Here is a 23,055-nt window from a genome sequence, read left to right as displayed (position 1 = left end):
CCACCATACAGGAAAATCGGGCAAAATAGACTGTTGAACATGCGGGCTCAACTGAGAAACACATAAGCCGTTAATCGTAGAGTTTTGATTACAGCCATTAGGCGCAATAAAAATATAATTTCCGCACATTTGTCAACATACTGCGTAATACAGTATAATTTTTACTGACGTTTAAATACCCCCGTAGTGACACAGATGACGCTGAGACAAGCGATTTAATATAGGACACATGTGGTCGCAAATGTCGGAAATACCTCTCCGCAGGTGCAACTGTTGGGCCTGTCGGTCTGTCACACCTCATCATACCAACCCAAGTCATGCCGGTCGGGCAACGGGCGCAAGTGAGCGACTTAAGCGCGTGGAGCTCAGGGTTCGATTCTTGCATCTGGCAGGCAGAATTTTTTATATTTTTATTTTATTTTGCATTTCTTTGAACCGTTACGCGTTTCCATTGAGGTAAGTTTTATTATTTTATTTACCGGTCTCGCGAACTCTGCTGGTTTATACCAATGTACAGTAACATATTGCAACACAACTAAATGAGTATAACGTACCGAAACGCGTCGCTGCCAGTAAATGACCTTTGTTTTCTTTGGTAAATGACGCTTGGTTTCCAAACACAGGTTTCCAGACTACTGTGTCACGTTCCCTTACTGCCTTTTTATTCCTTCAATGTATACTTTCTCGCAGGTTCCCCCTTTCACGCATTCGACGATCCACAGTCGCAAATGATGCGTTAGAAGGTGAAACACGCCGTGGGAAACGTTCTGCGTAAATACGCCTTGCTGCAAGAACTTAGGAATTAGCAGCACCATAAGAGGGATACTTGCCTACAAGATCCTTAAATGTAAACCTTTTTACTCCTGTATTGCCTGTCCGCCGCTCGTGGTCTCGCGGTAGCGTTCTCGCTTCCCGAGCACGGGGTCCCGGGTTCGATTCCCGGCGGGGTCAGGGATTTTCACCTGCCTCGAGATGACTGGGTGTTTGTGTTGTCCTCATCATTTCATCATCATTCAGGCAAGTGGCGAAATTGGACTGAGCAAAGGTTGGGAAATTGTACGGGCGCTGATAACCACGCAGTTGAGCGCCCCACAAACCAAATATCATCATCATCATCATCATCCTGTATTGCCACTACCGCGAGTACTATCGTTACTCGTCGGATAATGTAAGAAAGAAAATAGAAAAGCCTAGCGGAGTGATGTGTAGCACTGCCCCCTACCGGTGAGCGTAGTATTGACAAACCCAACCGATGCATGTGCGACGAGGTAGTCATGTAGTAGCGTCAAATGTTCAATATTAGTCACCCACTCTTAGGGTATTTACAATCCCACGTGTATCGTATTAAATTACTTGTCTCAAAGTCATCTACGTTGCTTCGGGTGTTTTTGAAAGTTAATAAGAACCGCTCTGTATATTGCCACAACCTTCAATATTTTCCACAGGCGGCCACTAATATTGCACGATATCAAAAGCAGCTCAACGTTATGGTCAGTCAGGGAGCCACTTTGGCAGAGAAATTGTCTAACTTTACATCATTCACGGGCTACGACAGACGAGACCCCAGGTTCCAACACCCAGAACGACTAAATGGTCGGGGTTTTCAGTTCAGTGTTAAATTCATGTGTCTTCGACAATTATGTGATGCGGAGCGCATTCCAGAACTTGGGCGACACGCCCGCATGTTCAGTCTATACATCGAAGAAGCAGTTACGGAAATAAACGAAAGGTCAAAGAGTGGAATTAAAATTCAAGGTGAAACGACAGCAATGGTAAGATTCGCTGAAGGTATTGCTATCCTCAGTGAAAGTGAAACACAATTGCAGGGTCTGATGAATGGAATGAACAGTGTAATAAGCATAGAGCATATATTGAGAGTAAATCGAAGACGAAAGTAAAGAGAAGTAGCAAAATGAGAACAGCGAGGAATCTCAATATATGGATTGATGATTGGAGTATCCTGAACTTTGAACGCTTCTACAAGAAACACGAGCATGTTGTTCGTCCACTATATCAACGAATTCAACGTAAATGGTCCTCCTTTACCTTAAAAACAAACAAGTAACCAACTTTATAAATGTTTCCTAACAGGGAAATAAGGTCACAACTGAATGCAAGTACATGGAACAACAAAAAGAAGGCCTTCATAGCCCGCATCTCGTGGTCGTGCGGTAGCGTTCTCGCTTCCCACGCCCGGGTTCCCGAGTTCGATTCCCGGCGGGGTCAGGGATTTTCTCTGCCTCGTGATGGCTGGGTGTTGTGTGCTGTCCTTAGGTTAGTTAGGTTTAAGTAGTTCTAAGTTCTAGGGGACTGATGACCATAGATGTTAAGTCCCATAGTGCTCAGAGCCATTTGATTTGAAGGCCTTCATAGTCAGAGCTCGTTCTTTACTATTTGACTATCAAATGTTTAAGTCCTCGCTCTCCTTGAGCGGAGCACACTGGAACAAATTAACACTTAAGTTACAGTCTGTATGAATTCACAGTTTCTACTGTCTTGGTGGCGACGGCGAGTGCGTTCGACCATGTTCGATCCGGAGAAGGCTTCCTCTGTCGACTCGCAGAGACTGAGCTGGCAACCAATCCGACGGCGGTGCCTTGCCGTGTGGCTTCGGCGCGTAACGGCTTTTGCGACGCGCCAATGATCACAAGCAGATGAATTTAAGGAATTCTGCTACCTAGGCAGCAAAATAACCAATGACGGACGGAGGAAGAAGGACATCAAAAGCAGGCTAGCACTGGCAGAAAGGGCATTCCTGGATAGGAGAAGTATCTTAGTATGAAAATAGGCCTTACTTTGAGGAATTAATTCCTGAGAATGTATGTTTGGAGCACAGCACAGCACATGTCAATTGCCTTACAGTATTTACTTAGAGGAAATTCGTTTGATGACCTAACATTGAATAATGCAAAATCACAAAAATCAATAAGCCTGATTGTTGTAGAAACGTGCATAGCTATTAAGAAAGATTCAACCATCATATAAGAGAAGGAGAATTTATACATATGTATGTGGTTATACTTGAGTTGCAAGGGATTTATTTTCGTTACAAAAAGTTCATGGAATCAAATGTACTACAGTACTGGCTCCAGTGGCTGGTTAGCTACAGTTCCAATTTCCGTTGCCCTTCCCAGAATAAGCCAGCAATAAACTTGATTTATTTATTAATTGTAGGTTATCTGTTTCCTATTCAATGACGACAAGTGTAGATTTGTATCCGACAGGGTCTCGAACTCGGATTTCCCACTTCATGCGAGAGGTCACCTTACAGCTTCAGTGTTCTGAGCAAGCTTCCCACCAAACTCAAAGTCCTAACGTGTCAGACATTACTTGCGTAGCGCCTCCTGACCGTTTTCCCCATCACTCGCAGAATCTCGCATGATTTCCACAAGACATCGGACCTAGGATACATCCATACCCAAAATATCATAAAATGTCGTCAGAGCGTAGATATTACTATTATATGTGTATATCCGAAAGAACAGTCACTAATAATTTCCTGTAATGACAGGCAACACATTAGAACTAAAAAACAGAAGCCACCATGTGTCGCTACTTTTGAAGTATTGTATTTTGCTTGTGGAAGATCAGAAGTTTAGCACTTCTTTCATAGAGATTTTATAGGTATAACATATGTCCTGTCCACCGTTGATTCTGAGATGGAAACGTCAGGGAAACAATAAACCTAAAGATTAGTTCATTTTGTATCAAGACAGCGCTGTTTCTCCTTCGTTCTCTCGGATCATCAAGGACAATAGCAATGAATACACGATATTAATTACATGGCTTTTGTGGAACGAATAACAAGTGGTGTTAGGATGCATTACAGCAAAGAAAATTAATTTATACTTAACTACGATCTCTATCAATTGTACAAATGTCATTAAGAGAAAGTGTACCCGCATAAAATTACCAGAAGGGAAGAAAGTCACGAAGGCGCTATGGTGATTACCTTGTAACACATCTTAGGCTCGTTGCGGAGCGGGTGCGGAGCTTATAAATTTTTTTTCGGAGAAATTTTATTCTACTCTCCGTAAAATAGCACACATATATCAGCTATCGATATCAGCGAAGGAATTATCCCCAAGTTACTAACACTTACCGCTGAACTTCAGAATTATGTAAGTGGGTTGAACTAAGGCATGAGCTTGAATTGCTGTCCTTTAGTTAGTTAGTTTCGTGTTATATAGATAATTTGCACGAAATCGGAAGTGAGCACCAAATATTATTCTTACAGCACTTTTTGCCTCATTGAAGACTTTCTTTTTTAAATATGATTTATCCCTGCACAGTATTCCACATGACGTTATTGCATGAAAATACGCAAAACATGTCAACTTCCTAATTGGTCTCTCCCCAAGATTTGCTGTGATTCTAATTAAAAATGTTAGTGGTAGTCTAACGAAGCATCTGAGATGTGGTGTTAGAAGAGAATGTTGAAATTAGGTGGACTGATAAGCTTAGCACGAAGGAGATTCTCCATCGAATCGTCGAGGAAATGTATGTTTTCAAAATTCTGACAAGAAGAAAGGACAGAGATTGAAATACATAAGGTACGTAATTGAACACGTAGGTTGCAAGTGCTGCTCTGAGCAGAGGAGATTGAGACAGGAGAAGAGTAGGTGACAGGCTGCATCAACCCAGCCAGAAGATTGACATCTAAAAAAAATTATACAAAAATAAACAATGGAAAATAAAAAATAAAAATAAAAAAGGTTATTCTTTAGAGAACCGGAGCCGTGTCCTCTACGGTTGTCCGGATAGCGTTATGGTGATGTGGAGTGCAGAGTCAAGGATTTGTCGGATGCCCGAAGGCGCCTGTAGAACTCTTTACTGACGGAATATACATCTACTGCACATGGATACGGAGGTTGCTGACAGTCAGGCAAACAAGTGAAGCTCACGCAAGGTCGATATGCACTGAAACCCTGAGATCCTCGCAGTGTCGGCTGTTGCGGCGACTGTGCTGTGCGCAGCTACTCACAGGAGGATGCTGACGGAACGCTCTTTGGACAGGGCCTGCATGGTTCCGGTGACCAGGTTGTTAGGGCGCTGTCGCTGACGTCGTAGACGACTCCTCGGGACAGGCCCGCAACAGCCCTGCACGATGTGGCTGTAGTCGTGGAGAGCCACGTCAGATCTCTCAGCGAGAGAACTCCAGCGACTCTAGTGTTCCTCATAGATGCAGGTCGGGAGGCGGCAGCTATTGTACTTCCCAGGTATTATGGTAGTCTGACATTTCACCAGATACCTTCAGCTATATCTCCAGGGGACCTGATCGTAGGAGGCACCAAAGTAACCAAACTCTAAGACGAAGCGGCAGCATCCCATGGCAGCAAAAGTCCTTCAGGCCAGTCTGGCTATTACATCGAACTCACCTTGGCGGATCGTGAATGGAGCGTCACAGACGCTACCTCGGGACTGGCCAGCGGCAAATTGATACCTCGGCCTTAGAGGTCTAAGTATTTGTTCCATTTTGTCTATCCCAATGTCGTTATCAAGTGGGAAGAATGGCCGAATTTGTCCTAGTTTTCTGAACTTGTCAGCACTCCGCACAACACCGTGGTGTCACTTTCTTCTCAGGACTTCAGTTCCGTTATTTCTGCTGTATCTGCGTGCTGTAAAGCCACTTTTGCATACGACTTACGCCTTGTGACTTTACTGTGACTGATCGACAGATTGACGTAGTGCTCCCTTCTGCATCGACACCTTGGTCCTCCAGCTCGGGTGATGTGTGGAAATTAAACTGGCGTTGTGGCCGTGCTGAATACAGTAACGGAACTTCTTTCAAACTGAAATTCCAATCTAGACGATGTGTACGAGCCTGCCTTGGCTTCAGCTATGGCGCTGTCAGCGGCTACGGACTTTTCTTTTTTTTTTTTTTTTAATTCACATCCACCCGAATTATCATTCTGTCTTGCAACAACTACCTCAACATCACATTTCACCATTTTCAATGTGAAAGTAGTTAAAGCCACACGAATCAGCATGAATGCTACAAAATACAGTGTCATATGTATCTTGCCAAGGTGAGAAAATCTCAAAACGCTACAGAGATGGCGTTGATACCGATTACATTGTCTGCTGCTCTGGTACGCGTTGTGCTAACATAGAATAATTTTATTTGCAACCATCCCTCCTCCACCGGAAGTTATTGGTTTTCTGTGTATTTCTTTTCTGCGAATAAATCTGGATAAATTGAGTTACTGTGTACTCACAAAATTTGTATCTAATGGTTTATTACCAATGGAAAATAGTGCACAGTTTCTAAGAATTAGTTAAAAAAACTGGCCCTTTATTTGTATCAATTTTGACAGTAGAGGCTCAAATCAGAGAAAAGTGGGAGATATAGTACCGGATGACTGACAGTTAAAGACAATAATTAATGGTATGAACATATGAGAAGATGCTTTGTACTGGCGAACTGCCACAAAAATGCAATTTCTCATGTAATCGCTTATGTCAAATATTTTACATCACTTACTAGTTCATTTCAGTACGCGTATAAAGCTGCTAAGGCACAGTTTCGTATCTTTCTTATGCAGGTACTGTTAACTGTCTTAGAAAAGTCGAGGAATTTGTGCTCAGTTCGAAGTAAAATGGGTACTTGAAGAACTAAAAAGCATCCACAGTATTAAATTAACAGGCGTCAAGGAGACAAGATATCGTACAATAGAGCAAAATTTGATATTGCTACTAGAAATATTAAATTCAACGGCTTCTTCAACATGTTCAATAAGACCTAGGCAACAAAAAATAATTTCAAGAAAATTGATCTCAAAGTTTTGAGACATCAACATTCGTATGAGACAGGAAAATGTCGAAGCTTACCTGTGGTTCCCTATATTACATAGGAGAATGGTGGTTTCATATTCCAAACATATCAAGGGAAACTTCTCTGTTCTTCATATGTAGCAAGCGGTATACATAAAAAAAGGTGATCGATCTTGTTATTTTATATTCCTTTTTCTAGACCCCTTCACAGGCCGGTGTGGCCGTGCGGTTCTAAGCGCTTCAGGCTGAAACCGCGTGACCGCTTCGGTCGCAGGTTCGAATCCTGCCTCGAGCGTGGATGTGTGTGACGTCCTTAGGTTAGTTAGGTTTAAGTAGTTCTAAGTTCTAGGGGACTGATGACCACAGATGTTAAGTCCCATAGTGTTCAGAGCCATATGAACCATTTTAGACCACTTCGCTTACAAGATGAAGGTAGCGTCATTAGTTTTCTCCGCCTTACACTGTTTTACTGCAAGCGTACCCCCGTAAGATTTACTACCGGTTGTAGCAACTTCTCCAGCACAAAATCGACGAATCTTAGCTGTCCTAGATCAATCCTACTCAAGCGATTCCTTCTTGCCTGTTCCCTGGTACATTTACTTCGAATTTTATACAGCATTTTTCTGCAAAAGAAAAGGAATCAGCACTCAGGATGAAAATCAAATGCTATTTTCATTCTCATGAATAATACCTCAACCCACACAATAGAAATGATAATGACCTCGCACTTGTTTGAAATACCTTGCGCTATCAGAAAGGATTTCTTCCTTTTTTCTTGTTAATGAAACATTATCTTTTATTGTGTTGAGTTAGTTGAATCAAATACTGAAAGATGTTGAGAGAATCAAGAAAAATTCTTGCATTTACTAACCTATAAAACAATTATGGAGTTACTCGTGCAGCTTCCTGAATCTTAGCTTGTTTGCAACTCTCCCTAGGTGACGCTACTTCCATCAGGGATCAGCTGATATTTGGCGACGTTCCTCATTCCCAGGTTCGACCCACGTCCACAACTGCAACCTGTGCGACGTAAACTGCCCGCTTGACGTCAACATCTTCATGGAGAACGGCGGGGGCGTTGCAACCGGTCCGGAGCATAGTGATCTCGCTGGCGGGGACGACAATAACGGCTCGCAGCACTTCGCTCTCTTCTCGCTCACCAGACGGTAACTTCCCAATGCATTTTCTACATCTGCCGATAGTTGTCGTGCTGAAATATGCAGTTAAACTGGCAGCCACCGGGTATTGCTTGCTAAGGACGGAGTAGTAGCTAATGTGCCCACAGCTACTAATGGAACCAGAAAACATTGCATATTAGCGCGAAAAGAATGACCCAAAATTTGAGAGACATACACTTACTGTGTGATGGAAATCGTTAGCATCAGTATCGTTGCTGGGATCTTTAATCCGGAGAAAAATGTTACGTGTGTCTCCATGCAAAACAATCCAGTGCAAGCCTCTACATCACTGCTTTTAGTTAACGCAGCCTAAATCTGTTTGGAACAAACCCCCTTGATCTGCCCTACAATTTTAACCTCACGTAGTTCTAAGCATTAAGAAATGGGCGACTCCTTGATGTCTCAGGATGTGTCCTGTTTACCTATCCGTTTAATTAGTACTGTTGTGGCATAAATTTCTCCCTAATTCCATTCAGTACCTCTTCATTAATCATCACACTCAACGATCTAATCTTCAGCATCATTCTGTAGCACCACATTTGTAAAGCGTATATTCTATTTTTCCCTGAACATTTTATCATCGACGTTTCATGCTTGGAAGGTTACTCTTCAGACAAATTGCTTCACGATGGATTTCCGAATACTTCAAGATACTTTCGATGTTTACACATATCTCTTCTTCACAAATGCTCGTATCATATAATATCTGTCTAGTCTCAAAAGTTTTAAGAAATTATGGAATAAAGTGATCAACTATGTGCCAAATGATAGAAGGCACAGTTATTGATTGTACTAATTAATGTATCTGTTCACTTCTGGAACTGGGTTTTCCGTTAATAACAAAGATATGTCGAGATTTTAGCCAAGTAAGTAGAAATTTAAGTGGTGCCTCAGTAGCCTATCATCAGCAGCTTCTGACTAGAATGAATTTTGGAATTGGAATAACAACCCGTACTGATTAATAAAGGGATAACAAAGTACTTCGTAGTAAGACGATGGAGAGTATGCCTTTTATTTAAAGCTAGGTCATAGGCAATGGCAGTTTTGCAGGCTAGCTTTGCTCTACAATAAGGAAGGAGGTAAAGCGAAGAAACGTTTACGTCTTTTACGATAGTTTAAGCCAAATTAATTACCTGAGATAAGTAAATTAATTGCATGAAAAAATAAGAATGCATATGACACCTGTAACAACAGAACCTTTAAAATGGCTAAAATGGTACCTCGACAATTCTTATCTATAAGGTATAACACAAATTTAGGTGTCGAAGACTACAAAACAAAAACAAAATTATGAAGTATGGCCAGTATTGTCGTTACGTAGAAAAAAAAGTTAAAGATAGGAAGTGATGAGGAATGGCTTCAGACCAATCAGAACACTGATGGAGTTTTAAAACATGCATGTATGCGATTCTAGAATGAATTGCACACAAAAAGAAACTGCTACACGGTCTGTGCTCCTCTGTAAACCATAAATCGTTTTTAAAATAGATTGTCGATGCGAAATTTGTCAACAATTCCCTTAGTATATACCGAACGTCGTTTTACTCCTACTGGGAAGAAATAATGTTCAAATCACTGCTCCACTATTCCCATTCAGATATCCAGTGACTCTGAATGTATTTCGCATGACAGCATTTATAAGTTATTTTATTGACTGGAAGTCATACTACTTCATTTCTTAGGTTACAGAAGTATCTCTTTTGTGAATTTGCCTAACTATGATGACGACAATCAAGTGGTACATACTAAACATTGATCTTCAACACAGTTTCAATATCATTAAAATGTGATGAATGTGTAAGAATCTGGTGATAAAATGTACTAAGATATGTAATTTCTGTAGTCTACGTGAACCATCATAGAAATCATATTATCCCCTGTCTGGCATGCTACTACGTTGCAATTTATAACAGACCAAATATCAACGTTTGTTCCTAATTGTCATTTCCTTCAACAAATACTGTTCTGTCATAGTTAGGAGATTTCCTCTTAACGTTTTTATGAAAGTTGATGTTAAGTAGCAGAAAATCACTTAAGAAGCTTATTTAGCGCTTGCTATTAAATACAAGTAAGTGTTTGAGCAATTCTTTCTTCAGACACCTTACTTCTAAAATTCAACTTATTAACTCGTACAAATAGAACATAATTGTTGTATCTTCGCTCCCGCTGACTGATTGGATAACTGGTGTTCACTGATTAACTTGAAGCAATACTTCGTTGGCCTAAACAATATCTCCCATCTTCAATACACACAACGACATTTTATCATCATTGTCAGTAATGTGAAGAAGTCAATCAAGGGAGGTGATAATAAGTTACGTGCTGTACACTAAGCAAAAGTTACCCTAAACACAGGCGCGAAATACAGTGCTGATATGTAAAAAGAGATAACTGTTTTGTCTTACTCTTTTAATGTATACATACATAAAAGCTGACGTCCTAAGATATAAAAAGAAATACAATTTTAATTGAAGTAAACACTACCGTATCTAGAAGTCATGGGACCACATATCATTAAAACAGCTGTTGAGGCTGAAAGGCTCATTGAGTAGGGTAGCAAGATGAGTAATCAAACTCATTGAGTTTGATTATGAGGTGATCCACAAACCAGGTAGGAAGCACACGAATGCATGTACTCTGAGCAGGAAGGTTGCAGTGCTGAATGCACTAGGCAAAAGTCTAACGGTAGGGCAGAGAGCACAGGCGGTTGACAAAGACTGTCAGGCATTTAAATCACAACCACAGTTCCTCACACATGAGGGGTTGCTCTGTAGAACAACGAAATGTGGACGATGCTTAGTGGTTCTGGTGGCATTAAAAGATGAAGTGTTAGACGAGTGGATGAGCATGTGTTGTCAGGTCATGAAGAACAGCAAACAATGGGCAGATGAGCAGTGCAAAGGTTCTGGTGGAGAACAATGAAACGTGGTGTTGAGCAATATGTGACGGACTGTGTGCCTTGTGCAAAAAGGGATGACTTTATTCATCAAAGAAACCCACTGAAAAGACTGCCAAAGGCCTTTAAACTCTTACACATGACTGGACTTGATATCTTATGGCCATTTAATAGGCAGCCACTGGAAATAAATACAGTATGAACAATTCGACAGCAGCTGAATAACATGATTAGGCAAGTGCAAACGATTTCAGAGACTATCAAAACCATAGCAGAATTCAGAGCATACCGTTCTGAATAACACCCAAGTGGTACATGTGTTAACTGTAGAGCTACCACACTACACCTGAGAAACAATAAAAACAGCGAATAGTGATTTGGGGAAAATACAAAAACAACTGGGCCTAGTGGGCAGCATACCAGCAGTAGCCAGGTAATTGTAGTCATTAGTAGATAGATTCAATAATGCAAGAAATGGGGTGGTATCACTGCAGAAAACAGCCTATCATATTGTCAACATACTGCTGAGTTCAGAATTACTACCACTACAACGCACAATAAGTTCCTGTTAAGGTATGACACGTGACAGAGGCATCTGAATATAACGTAGCTATGTTCACCATATAGCAACCATGGAAGTGAATGCCAACAGAGTGAAGTTGTACGAACTAGTCTGACTACTTGTGGTAGGAATGAAAATGCAGTACTGATCTTATACAGTCCAGTCTTATCCAGTAATATGGGAAATACGTGTATCACCATTTGTTCAGCTTGAGAAGCAAAGAATGACGCAGAGCCACGCAAAGTGTAACTGTTTCTTCGGAAAGCAGAGGCAATGGAATGCGAGGAACAAATGTTTCCACCGCAGCCTCATTTTTAGGAGGTGGGAGTACATTTGATCTACTTAGATATTGCACCAGAAACCGTAATAATGAACCCCACGAGACTGGGAAACCAAAGGGAATAGTAAAATTAGAGTTATGTAGCAGTAGTATTTTGATAAATGACAACACTTGTGAGATAGCTGGGATGAACCTCCGCTTCCTAGCTACACTCATGGGTACAACTGTAATCCAATTAACCCAATCTGGTTTGATTTGGCCAGAGAGCTCTGGAAGTACTGCCCCCACTAAATCTAACCTTACTTAACAAAATCCTAAATCCTGAACTCCTACACTGTTTAGACACACTGATAGCATCTCAGCAAGGCAAACTTTCCATGGGGCAAATGTTGCAACTTATTCAGCAATATCAAGAGAACCGACGCTGAAATATGGTAGCCATAAGGATTACCATGTTTCCAAGAGCAATTTGCGTACTTTGGAGTGTCTCTGTTCTCCAGACCTACCTACGCATTAGATACCTATCGAACCTTAATGGCGTAATCCAGGAAACGTAGACTAGGAAAACAGTAAAATTATTAAGAATAATGTAGCCTTACTTGAAAAGAGTTCAGCTAACCGAGACATAACATACCGTATTAGGAAACAAAGAAAAAATTTTAGTCAGTCAGCTTTCGCGAGCTCAAAATTTAGTGCAATGGGCACAATTTACAATTCTGTATATAAGTGTATGGGACTGTTGCAGAGGACAACCAAAGGAAATATTTGGGACGAATCTTTTGGAACAAGGGAGGAGTGTTGTGCAGCATAATATGTACACGATATAATTTTTTAATGTTCTAGCAGATGAGCTCAGAAAAGATGTGGATAACTATTTACCTGTAGGCCAAATCGAATATCAACAAGATGTACTGCCGAGGAAACGGACGTCAGGGCATAAAGCGAACATTACCACACAACCTCCGAGCCAGGAGAGAGGAGGCGTTAATGCAGCACTGGTACATAACACGGTAGTGTGAAGTAATACCTCGTAACTTCAGCGCCAGGGAGTCAATGCAGAGTCAGACTTAGGCAGAAAGACACGAGCTCGGTGACCAAGTACAGTTACTGATATGCCTCAGCGGGGAAAGAAGTGCTGATCTGACTGATAAATGACGGATAATGCATTCATGCACCCAGAGCTAATACGTCATAGGCACAGGTTCCACCCTTTATATAATGAGGGTTTAAGAGCTCAAAGATACATTCAGTCGTGCTTCCGTTCTGTGTGTGTCGCTAGAACCAAAGGCAATGACGGTCTACCTAATTTCAGTGAAACCGCGACAAACTGATCTATGATGATCTGCCTGCTACCTACGCGCTTACTTCGAGTGCTAGTAATAGTGTTCGATCGATTTCGTGTTTGTTTTGAATACAGTCAGAGAGAGTTCCTTTAGTCAACCATAGTACCAGTAGTGCTAGTGTTTGTTTTCAATACAGTCCAGAGACAGGTAGTGCTATTTTCCTTGTTTTCTACAAGAAGTGGCTAGCAATCACAGTTTAGTTAACAATCTGCCGCCTTTAGTGAATTACTAGTTTAGTTAAAAGTTGATTAACTCTCTACAGTAAATTGATTCCTTAGGAAGTATAGGATGTGTGACTGCTGTGTACGGACGCAGGAGGAGCTGGCCACTGTTCGCGAACAGCTGAGCGCGTTGATGGCCACGGTCAGCCGTCTTCAGGTTGCTGCCTCGGAGTGTGGCGGCAGTGGGGAGTCTGGTGCGTCGCATGGTACACCCCAGGTGTTACATGCTTGGCCCACTGTCCCTGCTGTCGAGACATCTTCGCGGGTACCGGGCGCGGTTGGGCCACGCCCTCCTCAAGGGGAGTGGCGGGTTCAGCTGCGTTCGCGGCGCACGAAGGTGGAGGGTAAATGTGGAGGCTGGCCGTGTGGCACCGCCCGCTCTGCCTGTGAGTGGGCATGTGGCTGCACCCTCAGCAAGGTCCGAGCAGGCACACGAGGGGAGGGGTTTATTAGTTATTGGGAGCTCCAACGTTAGGCGGGTGATGGAGCCCCTTAGAGAAATAGCGGAAAGTTCGGGAAGAAGGCCAGTGTTCACTCTGTCTGCTTGCCGGAGGATCTCATCCGAGATGTGGAGGAGGCCGTCTGGGTTCAGAGGTCATCCTCAGTTCGTACAGGCGGTTGGCGGAATTGGTGAAGGCGGAAATCCTCGCTCGCGGGGTGGAATCAAATGGTTCAAATGGCTCTGAGCACTATGGGACTCAACTGCTGAGGTCATTAGTCCCCTAGCACTTAGAACTAGTTAAACCTAACTAACCTAAGGACATCACAAACATCCATGCCCGAGGCAGGATTCGAACCTGCGACCGTAGCAGTCTTGCGGTTCCAGACTGCAGCGCCTTTAACCGCACGGCCACCTCGGCCGGCCGGTGGAATCAGAGGTAACTATTTGTAGTATCGTTCCCAGAACCGATCGCGGTCCTCTGGTTTGGAGCCGAGTGGAAGGCTTAAACCAGAGGCTCAGACGATTCTGCGGAGATCTGGGGTGCAAATTTCTCGACCTCCGCTATCGGGTGGAGAAACGTAGGATCCCCCTGGTCAGGCGTGCACTACACGCCGGAAGCGGCTACAAGGGTAGCGGAGTACGTGTGGAGTGCACATGGGGGTTTTTTAGGTTAGAGAATCCCCTCCCTAGGCCCGACAAGACGCCTCCTGACACGCGGCAAGGTAGGAGTAGGCAAAATGCAGCAGGGAATAACAATATTAATGTGCTAATAGTAAACTGCAGGAGCGTCTATGGAAAGGTCCCAGAACTGCTCTCATCAATAAACGGTTACAACGCCCATATAGTACTAGGGACAGAAAGTTGGCTGAAACCAGACGTAAACAGTAATGAAATCCTAAACTTAGATTGGAATGTATACCGCAGAGACAGGTTGGACAGTGAAGGGGGAGGCGTGTTTATTGCGATAAGAAGTGCAATAGTATCGAAGGAAATTGACGGAGATCGAAATGTGAAATGATTTGGGTGAAGGTCACGGTTAAAGCAGACATGGTAATTGGATGTCTCTATAGGCCCCCTGGCTCAGCAGCTGTTGTGGCTGAGCACCTGAAGGATAATTTGGAAAATATTTCGAGTAGATTTCCCCACCATGTTATAGTTGTGGGTGGAGATTTTAATTTGCCGGATATAGACTGGGAGACTCAAACGTTCATAACGGGTGGCAGGGACAAAGAATCCAGTGAAATTTGTTTGAGTGCTTTATCTGAAAACTACCTTGAGCATTTAAACAGAGGACCGACTCGTGGGGATAACATATTAGACCTTCTGGTGACAAACAGGCCTGAACTATTTGAAACAGTTAACGCAGAACACTGAATCAGCGATCATAAAGCGGGTATGGCATCGATGATTTCAGCCGTAAATAGAAATATTCAAAAAGGTAGGAAGATTTTTCTGTTTAGCAAAAGTGACAATAAGCAGATTACAGAGTACCTGACGGCTCAACACAAAGGTTTTGTCTCAAGTACAGATAGTGTTGAGGATCAGTGGACAAAGTTCAAAACCATCGTACAATATGCGTTAGATGAGTATGTACCAAGCAAAATCGTAAGAGATGGAAAAGAGCCACCGTGGTACAACAACCGAGTTAGAAAACTGCTGCGGAAGCAAAGGGAACTTCACAGCAAACATAAACATAGCCAAAGCCTTGCAGACAAACGAAAAATACGCGAAGCGAAATGTAGTGTGAGGAGGGCTATGCGAGAGGCGTTCAATGAATTCGAAAGTAAAGTTCTATGTACTCACTTGGCAGAAAATCCTAAGAAATTTTGGTCTTATGTCAAAGCGGTAGGTGGGTCAAAACAAAATGTCCAGACAATCTGTGTCCAAAATGGTACTGAAACAGAGGATGAAAGACTAAAGGCCGAAATACTAAATGTCTTTTTCCAAAGCTGTTTCACAGAGGAAGACTGCACTGTAATTCCTTCTCTAGATTGTCGTACAGATGACAAAATAGTAGATATCGAAATAGACGACAGAGGGATAGAGAAACAATTAAAATCGCTCCAAAGAGGAAAGGCCGCTGGACCTGCCCCCCTTCTTGCAGCGGTGTACCGTAGGTCTCTAGAAGAGCGTAGCGTTCCAAAGGATTGGAAAAGGGCACAGGTCATCTCCGTTTTCAAGAAGGGACGTTGAACAGCTGTGCAGAACTATAGACCTATATCTCTAACGTCGATCAGTTGTAGAATTTTGGAACACGTATTATGTTCGAATATAATGACTTTTCTGGAGACTAGAAATCTACTCTGTAGGAATCAGCATGGGTTTCGAAAAAGACGGTCATGTGAAACCCAGGTCGCGCTATTCGTCCACGAGACCCAGAGGGCCATAGACACGGGTTCACGGGTAGATGCCGTGTTTCTTGACTTCCGCAAGGCGTTCGATACAGTTCCCCGCAGTCGTTTAATGAACAAAGTAAGAGCATATGGACTATCAGACCAATTGTGTGATTGGATTGAAGAGTTACTAGATAACAGAACGCAGCATGTCATTCTCAATGGAGAGAAGTCTTCCGAAGTAAGAGTGATTTCAGGTGTGCCGCAGGGGAGAGTCATAGGACCGTTGCTATTCACAATATACATAAATGACCTTGTGCATGACACCGGAAGTTCACTGAGGCTTTTTGCAGATGATGCTGTGGTCTATCGAGAGGTTGTAACAATGGAAAATTGTACTGAAATGCAGTAGGATCTGCAGCGAATTGACGCATGGTGCAGGGAATGGCAGTTGAATCTCAGTGTAGACAAGTGTAATGTGCTGCGAATACATAGGAAGATAGATCCCTTATCATTTAGCTACAAAATAGCAGGTCATCAACTGGAAGCAGTTAATTCCATAAATTATCTGGGAGTACGCATTAGGAGTGATTTAAAATGGAATGATCATATAAAGTTGATCGTTGGTAAAGCAGATGCCAGACTGAGATTCATTGGAAGAATCCTAAGGAAACACAATCCGAAAACAAAGGAAGTAGGTTACAGTACGCTTGTTCGCCCACTGCTTGAATACTGCTCAGCAGTATGGGATCCGTACCAGATAGGGTTGATAGAAGAGATAGAGAAGATCCAACGGAGAGCAGCGCGCTTCGTTACAGGATCAATTAGTAATCGGGAAAGCGTTACGGAGATCATAGATAAACTCCAGTGGAAGTGTCCGCCGCTCGTGGTCTCGCGGTAGCGTTCTCGCTTCCCGAGCACGGGGTCCCGGGTTCGATTCCCGGCGGGGTCAGGGATTTTCACCTGCCTCGAGATGACTGGGTGTTTGTGTTGTCCTCATCATTTCATCATCATCCAGGAAAGTGGCGAAATTGGACTGAGCAAAGACTGGGTAATTGTACGGGCGCTGATAACCACGCAGTTGAGCGCCCCACAAACCAAACATCATCATCATCACATCCCGTGGAAGACTCTGCAGGAGAGACGCTCAGTAGCTCGGTACGGGCTTTTGCTAAAATTTCGAGAACATACCTTCACCGAAGAGTCAAGCAGAGTATTGCTCCCTCCTACGTATATCTCGCGAAGAGACCATGAGGATAAAATCAGAGAGATTAGAGCCCACACAGAAGCATACCGACAATCCTGCTTGCCACGAACAACACGAGACTGGAATAGAAGGGAGAACCGATTGAGGTACTCAGGGTACCCTCCGCCACACAGCGTCAGGTGGCTTGCGGAGTATGGATGTAGATGTAGATGTAGACACAGCCAACCTGGTACTATCACAGTCGTGGTCTGCTATTTCCCTCAAATGGGACATCGTGGATGAGAAGAAGACTGGCGAGTAGCCACCCCTCCTCCACTGTAGGTCGTGGCAGATAATCTGCAAGTTGTTATCTCCACACCGATCATGCCTGGTGCGTTCGCGCAGCCCCCTGCTAACTCTTAAACATCTGCTGCAGTCTTCGTCGATCCACAGTGGATGACCAGTGCATAATCTTCACGACGGCCAACGACCTGGACCACAGTCAGCTGTGCTCACCTGAGCGTGCGACGGGCGGTCTTCGGAAGTGCCGAGGTGGCAGCCGCACCGTACCACAGAACGTCTGGGCGGGCGACGACTACTTGTTCCCAGGCTGCCATGAGCGAAGCGCGTGACCGTGGCTCACTGAACTACGGTGCGATATCATGTTTCGTTGCCGCCCGTCGCCCCGAAGACGCTTTATAACTCTGTAAACTCAGCACAAAAAATAAATGTTACTGCAGATACCGGTTTGTAACTGATGTCTCCGAAGGAAACTGGATCAGTCACCCAAACTAAGTGCCTGGCCTCCTGCACACAGTGCGACTGTCATGTTGATATAAATATTCATCGTCTACGAACTGTTCCTGTACTACAAGCAGTGCATAATGTTATAATGTGTTCATATTCTTCCACATTTAGCGTTTGCTTAAGCGCATTTAGTAGGCCACATCCTAATCAAGGAAAGTCCCCCGATATTTTCCCCGTTGCACTACACATAACAGCAGGTGACGTTCTCTAGGAATTCGCCAAACACAATCCTTTCTGACCGAACAGTTCAAGCGTATACTGTCGGTTCTACGGCACGTTGGACATTATGAACCGGCAGTACACTCGTGGACTGTTCGATCAACAAATACGCCAGGAGAAACTAAAGAATCACACAATCCGTTCCACTGTATTGCAACAGGGTATAGCGTGCTTCATCACTCAGATCACTCTATTCTAGTCATTCAGGTGTCCAGTGGCGTGAGTCTTTACACACTACTGCGAGCTTCACTTAGCACTGGCTACAAAACTTTAAGATTTATGAGGAGGTGCTCGTCGATGGCACCCCATGCTTTTTAACTCCTTACGTACAATCACTGTGTTAGCTGAAATACTAGTAACACTTTGGCAGTCATGAGTGATTTCTTCAGCTGGTTTCAAGCGATTTCTATTACTCTTCAGTGCTCCGCAATCCCTGTTCGTCATTAGATGAGGTATAAGTCGTCTCAGTTTGACTGTAGTTGTTCGTTCGCATTTCCACTTCACAGTCACATTACTGTCAGTCGACCTGGGTAACTTTGAACGAGTTTAAATGTTTCTGATCTATATTTTACTCAGGAGACACCAAATCGCTAGTCACTGAACTCTCCTGGCCGATCCATTCCGTTGTTATTGCTTCTGTATTGGCAATATAATACACTCCGTCCCCTTTCCTACTGGTGGGTCTGCTTCCCGTGGCGTCTAGTGGTCAGTTCCGAGTCACATAGCGGTGTCCAGCTAGTTTCCATCAAATAATGTACGTATCTAATGGTATGTGATGTGTTTCTCGTGAACTCATCGCCCCATTACAGCTCACGGTTGAGAGCATTGTGATGTAAGAAACATGTATAATCTATAATTAATGGGTCAGTGGTCTTGTGTGAGGTGAAAGGAATGTAAGAGTCAGCCTCCCACCACTTTTTTCTGTCGAAATTTAGGCCGTTTATGTTTTTTTATAATATTCGGGAAAATTTCAAATATCATTTCAGTAATTATCAGCTTTGGTCCTCCTAATAAAACACTTGTCATGTGCTAAGTCCATTCAAGCAAACTATGAAAGTTACTACATGTTAGTTTACTAATTCAGTTATACATTTCAGATTCCTGTTGGGTGCATAACATGCACTAGTATTCTCTGCAGGAAACAATTCAAACTTTCGGCGAGAATATGTTTGTCATATTCCTGATGTACAATAGAAACGAAAGCTTTCCGTTAGACAACGTCTTGAAAGTATTTGAGGATCAGTTCACAGAGGCGACAAAGGTCGTGGGATACCTTGCAATAAACTGTCGGAGCCCCCATTTTCTCGGCGCAGTGCAGTAACTCGACGTGACAGGGACTCAAAAAGTCGTTGGAGGTCTCCTGCTGACATTTTGAGCCATGCTCCCTCTATAGACGTCCATAATTCCGAAACTGTTGGCGGTACAGGATGTTGTGTACGAACTGACTTCTCCATTACGTCTCATAAATGTTCGATGGGATTCACGTCGGGAGATCTGGGTGGCCAAACCATTCGTTCGAACTGTCCAGAATGTTCTTCAAATCAGTCACAAACAACTGTGGCCCAGTGATTTGGTGCATTGTCATCCATAAAAAATTCATCGTTGTTTGGGGACATAAAGTCAATAATTGGCTAAAAATGCTCTGCAAGTAGCCGAATGTAACCTTTACCAGTCAGATGTCGGTTCAGTTAGACAATAGGACAAGAGAACCCACTCCATTCTATGTAAGCGCACCCCACACTAATAAGGAGCCACCACAAGCTTGCACAGTGGTTTGTTTACAACTTGGGTCCATGGCTTCGTGGACTCTGAACGACACTCTGACCCTACCATCAGCTGTCATCAACAGAAATCGTGACTCACCTGACCTGGCCACGCTTTTCCCATCGTGTAGGGTCCTAACGCCATTGTTACGATCTCAGGAGAGGCACTGCAGCCGATGTCGGCTGTTAGCAAAGGCACTCGCTTCGGTCGTCTGCTGCCATAGACTTTTAACGCCAAATTTCCCTGCAATGTGCTAACGGATACGTTCGCCACAGGACTGGCTATGGTGAGAGGTATTACCTTAGATATGGCATTCTCAACATACTCTTGACACTGTGGATCTCGGAATATTGAATTCTCTAACTATTTCCGAAGCAAAAGTCTCATGCTTCTAGCTCCAACTACCATTTCGCGTTCAAAGTCTTTTAATTACAATCTTGCGGCGATAATCACGTCGGCAGCCCTTTCTCATGGATCACAGAAGTGCAAAGGACAGCTTCGCCAAAACACTGACCTTTTATATCCTGTTTACGTGGTACTACCGCCATCCACCTACGTGCATACCGCTATTCCATGACCTTTGTCACTTTAGTGTAAGTTAGTTCGTAGCACATAGTATATTTGTTCTTACATAAACACTGATGGGCCGAGACATTATGACCTCTGCCTACCACGAGAATGAATGCTACCTAGTTATGTTTGGGCGCGACCAGTACTTAATGTTGCGTTGATACCTGCACATTGTCGGTACTGTTTGCGATGGTGCCAAGAGCATAGGGACTGGACCAGCGAGCAGTGGTGGTCATTCTCTCTTCGCAGGTGAGATCATATTCCGATAGAGTAGCTATTATGGACATTTACTTACATGGTGAGAGAGGTGAACACGTAATGCACCTATGAACATTGCCTGATTTGATGGTTTTAGTGGTCCAGGTCTTATGATGTGAGGAGGTGTCGTGTTGCACGGATGTACTGACCTCGAAATGTTTGAACACAGTTCATTCACCAGTCAACGTTATTGACTGTACGGATTTCCCATGTGCAGCTTTTTAGGAGTGCATTCGACCCTGAGGTCCTTTTCATGGAGGACAATGTGCGACCACAATCGAACAGCGCAGGTGAAGGAGATCCTCGAACGGGAGAATATTCCGCGAATAGACTGACCTGCCTGTTTCTCCGACTGAAACCCCATTGCGAACTTGGGGAATGCGTTGGAGAGATGTATCACAGCGCAACCACATTCGCCAACGACCGCTGCTGGATGAATGGAAAACCCTACCACAAGAACCCCTTATCAACTTTGTGGTCAACATGGAAATACGTCGCAGAGCATGTATTGCAGCCAATAGTGATCATACACCCTGCTAAGACCCATGTCTCGTCTTTAGTAATGTTGTAGAGTAACCTATCCTTACTACTGGCCGAATAAAAGCGGAAAGAGATATTTAAGTACGGTAAGAATATGTAATGCATACAGGAAGCTTTGTGTCGTGGTGGACGCGTCACAAATGCGACGGCACGAACCTGTCACTGCTTAAACAAGCATCAAATGTGAATTATTATCACGTTGTATTTCGTCAGCTTCATCACCCTTCGTGTGCCAACGCTCTTTTCCTTTACTTTTTGATGTCTCAGGTCTTGGTGACTATTTCACATCGCCATTGTCGGGAAGCATCTTAGCCATGAAAATACTACTATGATTCTCTCATACAAAGTGGTAATGAGTACTGAATCGAACTTCGTAGAAAAAATGCAGGGATTCGGTTTTATATGCACGTGTTACTCAAACGACACGACGTGATAAGCAAAAGGTCATTCTGCTCTCAAACCATGAGTGGACAATCCTGATATATTTTCCAGAAACGTAAGACTCGTAGAACAAGAATAATATATTCTCGCCAAATAAATTGTACCTAGGATTACAGACATATTTAGCAGGGAAGTAACAGTTGTTATTCCATAAATAAGAGCGAAAATCCGGGAAAGGCGGTGCGTGCCGTATACTGCGCACTCCACTTAGTTTCGGCAAACACCGACACGGTATGCAAATATTGGTTCTGCAGTTGCTCAGTGGCCACCAGACCATAATGAATGTGTTTACATTTGGACGCAGGAAGTTTTTTATAAACTCTGGGACAAAAACTGAGGTAAGTCTGTAAATGTCCCTTCGAAACTTTTCTCAGCATCACTATTAGTTTTTAGTGTATGCTAAACAGTTAAATTTTTCCAGATGTTTGAGTAGTTGTGTTAATAGTCTGTTCTGTTGGGCGTGTTTTGATTCTAGTATGGCCGTCTTGGATATCAAGATCATGAATGTATAAGTTGTGGCGTTTATCCCCTACATATAGCGATACATGCCGCGATAAAATCCTGTACATATGCTGCGTATTTTATCGTATGGCATATTTGCCACACAAATCAAATGACAGCCTTAAATAAGTGAAAACATTCCTGTTTTGTTTGTGTTTTGCTTCAAATGTTTTATCATGCATTCAAAGGATGTTCACTCACTCTCATGAATATTAATGAATTCAGTATTCCCAATAACTTAAAATTTATTCACCGCATACTGACAAAATAAGTACAATAAATATATAAATAAAATTATATTTTTCACTTAAGCAGTAAGTAAACCAGTTATCTAAAGCCGTGAACTAGTTAGATATATAAAAAAGATATCATTTAAAACCATTGTTAACGCTTGATCGTCTTTTCTGCACCCCACAATATATATACTACTGGCCATTAAAATTGCTACACCACGAAGATGACATGCTGCACACGCTAAATTTAACCGATAGGAAGAAGATGCTGTGAGATTGAAATGATTAGCTTTTCAGAGCATTGACACAAGATTGGCGCCGGTGGCGACACTTACAAAGTGCTTACATGAGGAAAGTTTCCAACAGATTTCTCATACACAAACAGCAGTTGACCGGCGTTGCCTGGTGAAACGTCGTTGTGATACCTCGTGTAAGGAGGGGAAATGCGTACCATCACGTTTCCGACTTTGATAAAGGTCGGATTGTAGGCTATCGCGATTACGGTTT

General features: G+C 43.1%; 1 protein-coding gene across 1 annotated transcript in view; it reads left to right on the top strand.

Annotated features, from left to right (window-relative positions):
* LOC126154853 (G-protein coupled receptor GRL101-like) overlaps positions 1–23,055 on the top strand; it is a 373,478-nt gene that overhangs the window by 346,855 nt on the left and 3,568 nt on the right. Inside the window, exon 27 of the mRNA XM_049916191.1 lies at positions 7,769–7,940. Coding sequence (XP_049772148.1) covers positions 7,769–7,940 — 172 coding nt within the window. The remainder of the gene's footprint in view (positions 1–7,768; positions 7,941–23,055) is intronic.

This window comes from Schistocerca cancellata, chromosome 2 (genome assembly GCF_023864275.1).
Source record: "Schistocerca cancellata isolate TAMUIC-IGC-003103 chromosome 2, iqSchCanc2.1, whole genome shotgun sequence".
NCBI classification, from domain to species: Eukaryota; Metazoa; Arthropoda; class Insecta; order Orthoptera; family Acrididae; genus Schistocerca; species Schistocerca cancellata.
Note: the sequence above shows the minus strand (reverse complement) of the source record. Positions and strands in the feature narration are given on the sequence as shown.